At 39.5% G+C, this 8,600-nt stretch overlaps 1 protein-coding gene across 1 annotated transcript in view; it reads left to right on the top strand.

Annotated features, from left to right (window-relative positions):
• LOC103150330 (alkylglycerol monooxygenase-like) overlaps positions 1-8,600 on the top strand; it is a 51,423-nt gene that overhangs the window by 31,494 nt on the left and 11,329 nt on the right. Inside the window, exons 4-7 of the mRNA XM_016680626.1 lie at positions 2,543-2,646; positions 5,362-5,457; positions 7,868-7,934; positions 8,010-8,075. Coding sequence (XP_016536112.1) covers positions 2,543-2,646; positions 5,362-5,457; positions 7,868-7,934; positions 8,010-8,075 — 333 coding nt within the window. The remainder of the gene's footprint in view (positions 1-2,542; positions 2,647-5,361; positions 5,458-7,867; positions 7,935-8,009; positions 8,076-8,600) is intronic.

Raw genomic sequence — 8,600 nt, 5'->3', positions numbered from 1 at the left:
GAGCCATGTGGGTGGAGGCGCTGGGCGGAGCCATGTGCGGAGGCGCCGGGCGCAGCCATGTGCGGAGGCGCTGGGCGGAGGCGCTGGCTGGAGCCGCTTGGCGGAGCCATGTGCAGAGGCACTGGGCGGAGCCATGTGGGTGGAGGCGCTGGGCGGAGCCATGTGCGGAGGCGCTGGGCGGAGCCATGTGGGTGGAGCCGCTGGGCGGAGCCATGTGCAGAGGCACTGGCTGGAGCCGCTGGGCGGAGCCATGTGCAGAGGCACTGGGCGGAGCCATGTGGGTGGAGCCATGTGGGCGGAGCCATGTGGGCGGAGCCATGTGGTTGGAGCCGCTGGGCGGAGCCATGTGCAGAGGCACTGGGTGGAGCCATGTGCGGAGGCACTGGGCGGAGGGGCTGGGCGGAGCCATGTGGGCGGAGCCATGTGGATGGAGCCGCTGGGCGGACCCATGTGCAGAGGCCCTGGTTGTCTTGGGTTTGGTTCCTGGTCTCGGACCGTTTGCTGCCTGTTTTCACCTTCTCTCTCTACCCTGTTTCCAGAGGATTTACTGTTTCTAAAAGGTCAAGAAAGCCACTAAATCTTAAAAAAATAAAAACAAACGAAATAAAAATAGAACATGAAGTTTATTTTTTGAACTTATGTGAAAAAGATACTAACAGCTCGAATCATAATGTCAAAACTTTGGTTTTTACAGATCTCTGCGGTATAACTTGCATAGGGTAAAATAAAAGTAAAAACATAAATATATATATTAAAATATTTATACAGGAACAGTTCTACAGTAGAACTAACTGCTAAATATTTCTACTCTGTTGTTCTGGTCTTTGTCAAAGACCAGCTAATTTTTCACTAGCTAATTAGCTGCTTTAACTAGTTTAATCTGAGTTAACAGAGTTAAAAGGCTAATTAGCTTGTTAATCAGATTATCTTGCTATAAAATTAAGACCATATTCAATGAAATGCAGCACAAAGAGCCACGTTTACGTAACTAAAGCTCAGTATTTGAAGGTTACAGTTCTCTCTCAGACAGAAGCAGAAGTGGGATGGAAGGTGCCAAAAAGCACAGGCCAGACGGGGTGGTCCGGAAACGGCTTGGGGATCCAGTGAAACTTAACAAGCATGTTCCCGTTGGATGTTAAAATGAAGTGTAACACAGATATTAATGTAGCAAGTATCACAACACAGCAGAGGAATGCAAACTGGAGCACTGGGACATCAAGCTGGACGCGAACCAACTGCAGCCAAATACCCGTGTAGTCATAATAGCTCAAACTGCACCAGTCCTTCAATGGCCAGCCAGTTTCAAGCGTTACGTTTTCAGCACAGCTGGCCAGGAGTGTTTTTAAAATGAGTCCTTCTGCGGATGGAGGTGTATAGTTACTCATCTAGGGAGGGAGTGGGGCTTCGTGTTGGGATAAATCACTGGTAGGGGTTTGGAGTCCATGCTTGAATCTCATATCGTTACTCTGCTGTTTACCGTTCTTTAGCACTTATGAGTGTGAATACACTTTTTTCATTAAGGAGGCCAGTCAAGGGCACAAACTGTAGCACGGTGCCACACTAAAAAAGCAATTTCTGCAGTCTTGGATTACAATAAACAGTGAGCCAAACTTGAATAACAAAACCATTTACTTTCCCAAACTACGCTAAGCTGAACAGGCTAATTATGTGACTAGGGAAATTAGCCCGTGCCATCAGCCACTGTAGCAAACTGATCTACTGTGTAGTTTTTGCATACTATGATTAGCCTGTGCAGCTTACGTGGTTAGCATCTCGTCTTTTGTACATTTTTTTATGTTGCTCCGGTATAAAGGGAAACGCTCCTTATGACATAATGATACAAATCATGTGTGAGAATTCAGGCAAAGTCTGTAATTTGATCAACACGTCAGGAAGGAGGTGTTATGGGTCGGTTTCTAAGCTAGCTGTTTCCAAATGTTTTTAATACCGTCGTCTGTGAACCCAACCAGATGTGTTACCTTCACAGACACATTAGCTCAACTCAAACAAGAGAATCCATGAATAAACTGACAGAAACAACTTTGGAAAACCATTTCAGTTGCTCTGTTCAATGCTCCCGACGTCCATCTTGGTGCCTCGAATGATTAAATGACATAGTTGCATAGACTCTATTTGTAGCACTGCTACGCTAACTATAGTCAACTTAAGATTACAAAATGCAAACAACTGTTTAATTGGCCCCCTTTTCTCCTTTATGACGAGTTTTTTTGTCCAACAGTCTGATGGTGCTTTTTCATCTTTCCATTATCAAACATTATAGATGAGATGCTAATTAGCTGCATGGCTATAATCTAATGTGTTTAACAACAAAAAAAATATTAATGGTGGTTGTTAAACAACAAAAGGAGTATTTAATTCCTCTAGTAACAAGGAGTGTGAACCAAACACTAATGATATGGGCAAACTGATTGACGGCTTTAGACTGACCAATCAGATTCCATGGGTAGTCAATGCCCCATTGTGAATAAACTAATAAACTCATTAAAGTTGCCTCTTGATGTTCTGTTTGTGTATTTTTTAGAGGTGGCCATCCTCTGGGCTGCTCACCAGGTTCACCACAGTTCAGAGTACTACAACCTGACCACGGCGCTCAGACAGTCTCTCACCCAGCAGTTCACCTCTTGGGTAAGACTTTTACTTGTTCTCTTCTAGTACAACTCAGCAAGTCCAATATTAACAGAAAAATAAACATCGTCCCCGTAGCCAGAATTTTTTTCTTCCAAATGTTCATTGTTGTTCATTAGTGAAATCACACATCTAGTTTATTTATCTGCTGCTGTAAATAATCACTAAAGCTCTAAATCTGCAAACAATGAAACCTTCAAATGCTCCAATTTGAGTGATGCTTCGAAAGCTGGAGCGATAAATCTGTTCACACTGAAACGTTTTGGTACTGAATGAATACGGTGTTGTTTTAAACACGACCAGAACATTTAATGTCTGGGACTCCGCGTTCCGCCCGGTGGCTTTAAAACGCGACACCAAAACAAATCAGAGCAGGAGAACTCCCAGCTACCACTGAAGCCTGATGTTTGTGAACATTACGGTTTCCTATTTGGCTGCGGTGACGACGGAGGGAAAAAGGTGGACCAAACCAAAGCTTCGTCAGTGTTTATCAACAGTGACGAGCGTAATTAAGTTCGCGCTTTACTTTACACATTACTGACCTGAATGACGTCATGTTAGACCAGCAGACATACGACCACACACCGGTGTTTAACTCTGTCCACTACATACACTGACTTATATTTAAAAACTCTAAAGAGACTTAAACAAACTTCAGCATCATGTTTTGAGAGTTTTATTTAAAAATTCTCTAGACGTGTGTTGGGACGAGCCGTTAGTTTCCATTGCCGATCTCTGCAATATGGCGGATGAAATTGAGAAAGTTGTTACTAAGTAAGTCTATTTCGGCTCGTCTGCTGGTAACAAGCTAATATAGGTTCTGCTCCGCTGGCGGCAAAAACAAGGAGGCCGGTGAAAGCTTGTACAACTTTATTCCTTTCCTTGGCAAGGCGAACAACGAACAATGAGCTGCACAGCTAGAGTCTCTAACGCTCCCAGCTCTTCTTCTTCTTCCCCGCCCCTACCCGTTGCTCTCTACCGCCCCCTAGCTTCTGCAGTCATAACGGAGGCTCGGATTGTCGTTTACTGAACATTTTGTGTTCCATTTCAAACAAACGGTGACAGCTGATTACGCTCGTTGAAGCCTCCTGCCTTCTTTTCCTCTCCCGGTTATTTTGAACAGTAGCGGATTAAATATTGAGATATCTCGGTTTTATTCACTAGAATATCGCTGTTTGAATTCACCAGATAATTCAGAGGTTTCGTGAGTTTCTCAAGCTTGCTGGGCGCTGCCGAGGGTTTTCATCAGCGCTGGTTTTGTCTCACCTGAGCCCAGTTTGATGACCTGCTAAGCCGCATCAGCGGCTGCAGAAATGGTTGACGCTCTGTGTCCAGCAGCAGAAGTTAAGATTTTCTAACTCGGTTGGCCCGAGTCAAACGCTCAAAACATTAGACACGCAGACTCTGGATGTAAACCTGACGCTCAAATCACGTCACACCATTTGGCTAAAAAATAAATAGAGCCAGATAATGTTTTAAATATGCAGGTTTTTAACTAATCTTTTTTCCTGCACTATTTGCATTGAATTTCTACAAAGTATGACGCTAAAAGTAACGGTAAGATGCTTTTAGGTCTGTTTCTTTCTTGTCATTAAGATGGAATCTGAGATTCTTTTTTAAATTTTACATCATTTTACATGAAAGAGGTAAAAAAAAAATCATAAAAATACTATCCACCCTATTCTTACAGAATTTTATGTTTATATTCATTTTAAATCCTAAAAATAGACATAAAAATGTGGTTATTTAAAAATTACAACAAATTTTAAAAAGAAAAGAATCTCAATAAGTAAAGGAGCTTGTTGAGTGATCCTGTCCTACAGCAAGTGTTTTCTAAAATTACACTTTCTCAGTCGCAGATTATATAATTTATAGACGCAACTCCACAGGTTTTATGTGTTTTATTGATGCCTCAAAGGCTTTTGATTGGGTTAATCATGAAACTGAGGCGTTCCCAGATCTGTCGTTAGAATTTTGTCCTTTTGGTACACGCATCAGCTAATGTACATAAGTTGGGGTAATTGTGTGTCAGCTCCTTTTAAAATAAGGAACGAGGTTAGACAGGGAAGTATTTTGTCTCCTTTTCTTTTTAATGTATATATGGATGATTTATCAAAGTGGCTACAGCACTGTGGGGCAGGATGTGTTGTTGGTGGGGCCATAACTAACCATCTCATTGATGATTTAGTTATTTTTAGTCCTTGTAATGCTGGTCTTCAACATTTATTGAGGACCTGCTCATAATATGGTCAGCAGTATGACATTATGTACAATGCAAAGCAGTTTGCAGAAACTCAAAGTGGCTTATAATGACGGAATGAGGATGGTGCTTAGGATGCCCAGATGGACCAGTGCTGGTCAGATATATCTCCACTTTTCATGCTTTTCTTACGAAACCTTATGCACAGGTTTATGTGGAGGTTGCCTGTTTCTACAAACAACATCATCCAGATACTAACGGATATCTCACACAGCTCAGTCAGGTCTAAGTCCAGAATGTGGAATGACTGGCGGTCTAGCCGTTCTGTAAATCAGTGACTTGTATATGTGATTATTGTCTTTGGATGTGATTCTTTTTTTATTTTGTTTTTATTATCTTTCTATGGACCTATTTGTGTCTTTAATAAAGCTGATGATAAAATGGAGTTTTCTGCTCCTGGTTGTGTATTAAATAGTTTGACATGGTGTCCTGTTTGTCTCTTTTGTCCACTTCAGATCTTCTACCTTCCCATGGCTCTCGCTGTTCCTCCCTCCGTCTTTGCTGTTCACATACAGTTAAACCTTCTCTACCAGTTCTGGATCCACACTGAGGTAATTATGACATAAATGCAATAAATAAACAAACCTGTGGATTTTCTAAAAAAATGAGCTGCAGCAAAACACCTTGGATTATCCCAAAATGAGCTCAAATCTGCAGAAGATTTATATTTTTATATTAATTTAGGTCCTAAATTAAAAAGCACATTTTTATTGGATGATTTTAAACATGGCAGTCAGAAATATTCTGCGGGGGGAAAACAGCATTACATTTTCTTTCTGTTCTGCGCTGTGTGAGCTTACCCATCCATTTCCTGTCGCTAGGCAGAGTTAATGTTTAACTGAAAACTCTTTAAAGTTATCTCTCTTCTTATGCCAGTTGCAATTTGTCGGTTAAGTCAGGCTTTCTCGTCTCGGCGGTGCAGTGTGGAACCTGTGTTCAATAAAAAATAATGAGATTTTATGAAAGATTCCAAACAGAAGCACAACCACTCTGTCTGCCTTTAAAGTGACTGGGAATATCACGTTTACAATCCCCAGGATCATTACAGGCACTGGGAGGATTTGGAACGCCCTCCCTCCATCTTTTAGTGCACTATTAGTGAAAAATGTCGTAATAGTCACAATTTTCTCAGAGGATGTAATTTATACCTCCTTTATAGACTTTCATTTTTTTTTTTTTTTGATGTAATGTAACTTTACTGGCTGCAGCTTCAGAGCTGAAGCGAAGCGGCGCTCTTTCATTCAAGATAAAACTCTCACGCTCAGCAGATGTTACATGGAAATAATGAAACATTCGGTTCAGACCGCACATGCATACATACCGAAAGATCAGATCAGGCTCAGACCAGTACAGAAATATGAACTGGGCTAAATTTGACTGATTGAAGTTGATATTGTGGGGGGAAAAAACAATTAAAGCTGTGATGTTTCAGATCTTCTTATTCGTAGCGATAGTGTTGCCAGAATCATTACATACGTGACTGAAGAACGTAGCAAACATGCATTTAGAGCCACTCAGACGTATTACAATATACAAATTTTATTATACATATACACCTATTAATACACCTGTAATACTGAAAGAAAAAATAAATAAAATGCACCAATTTTTGTTGCTTTTTCAACAAGATGAAAAAAGTTTAATTAAAAGTGAAACTAGAAAACAAACCTTCATTCACATGCGTCTCGTCTTGAACATAAAGGAAGATTAATTTGTTTGGATAAACCTTTAATTGAAGTGGTCTGATAAGACTGACATAAGACCTGTCATAAACATGAAGGAGTTTTCCTAAATCTTTACGACTCTTGAAGTGTCATTCCTTAAATAATGGCACTTTTAATACTAAGCTGCACTGAAAGTCTATTAAAAGCGTCAACTTTGCATTAAAAATGTCATTATTTGCCGAACGACACTCATGTTTATGAGTGTCATGTCAGTTTTGTGCACACTCCTTAAAATAACATCTTACCAGTTGTTTGTTTCACAATACTTACCGAAGATCATTATGTTAATTCAGAAATTACAATAAAATTTGATTTGTTGTTCATTTGCTTCTCATTACTGGGTTAAAACATAAGTTCCCACAGTTTTAGCAGCATTTTTGTTTCCTTGTTGAATCAGCACTTCCAAATAAAATGATTATTTGATCCTCTGCTGTCGTTTTGACGAGCCAAAACAGTAAAAACACATCTGCTGAGGTCATGTTGTAAATGTATGTTTCATTATTTGAAGTGAGAAAAACTTAATTTATGTCATTTTATGCAAATAAGTGTTCAGAATTGTAACTTGGAAACTGAAACATTGTTGTTAAAGAAGAAACTTTCATACCTAATGCTTTGTTTTGTATATTTTTTATTATGCTTAACCAGCTGTTTGTGTGAGAAGATCGAAGTCATCCAAGTGCATTAATTACACCCAACCACATAATAAAAGCAGCAGCAATTCTGGTTGCAGAAATTAATCTACAAACTGGAAACTATGGCAACCATGCCCAGAGACTGGGAACTACTGGGTGTGAGGGCAGAGCTAAATTTAGCTCAATTTAAGTTCATTACTTTTGTTTTCTGCAGCACAACTTCAAAACAAACGTGACAAACAGCTTTAAAATCATACTGAAAACAATGAGATTCAGTTCAAATTGACTCAAATCAATCCAGTTCATTCTAGTCTAGCCGAGTTAGCTTTAGACTGATGGAGGAAATATGCAGGTGGTTGATGGGCTTTGCAGGATTTACAGAAACCTTTTGGTTTCTTAGTGCCCCTCTAGTTTCTATGTGGGAAAACAAAAACTGTGCAAAGATAACGGCAGCCATATTAATAACATCCATTCATTGTGTTGTACTGGAAGAACAAAATATTTTATAGGAAATTACCCTCTGGACATTTTCTTTCATGGTAAAATACCTGTCAAAAGTTTTATTTAAAAGATCATCAATGTGAAAAATCCGTGACATTTTGCAGGTAATCAGAGACCTGGGACCTCTGGAGTGGATCTTCAACACGCCCAAACATCACAGAGTTCATCATGGTGAGTCAGTCAGACGGTCAATCATGTCTTAAAGTTTTATAATTATGTTCCCATCACAAAATGTGACTTCAACAGGAAGAAACCTTTACTGCATTGACAAGAACTATGGAGGAATCCTCATTATTTGGGACAGATTGTTCGGTAAGAAAAGTGATAATTGTCTTCATTTCTCTCCTTCTTACCTCCTAATTTGATGTCCTGAATGTAAATATAACCTACTTGTTTGTTTTTTTTGTCATTTTTTCTTTTTATAACCTTAAAGTAAAACTATGCATGTAATTTTAAAGTATTGCTGCAGCTTCCAGTCAGGTGTATTCAGTCAGGTTTGATGTCTGTACTGGCCTGTCACTTCATCCCAATGGAAAATATAAGTTTATGGATCATTACTTTAATGATAAACTGAACATAGAACGAAGAATTAGGAAAAGATTTCTAGTGTTTTATACTCTAAGTCAAAGAGCCATTTTGCTCTCAGAGCAGATAAAAAAACTTTAGAGCTTACACAACTTTTACAACTTTTACAACTTACAGAACTTTTTGCAAAAACAGTTAAAAAACACATTTGATGTGTACTTTGTTAATGTGAAGCCCTCTGAACTGCCTTGTTGCTTAAATGTGCGGCATAAATGAACTTCATTGATCAAATTTAGATAAAAATCTACTTTA

This window comes from Poecilia formosa, unplaced genomic scaffold (genome assembly GCF_000485575.1).
Source record: "Poecilia formosa unplaced genomic scaffold, Poecilia_formosa-5.1.2 Scaffold250, whole genome shotgun sequence".
Taxonomy (NCBI): Eukaryota; Metazoa; Chordata; class Actinopteri; order Cyprinodontiformes; family Poeciliidae; genus Poecilia; species Poecilia formosa.
This window is presented reverse-complemented; position numbering and strand designations above follow the sequence as displayed.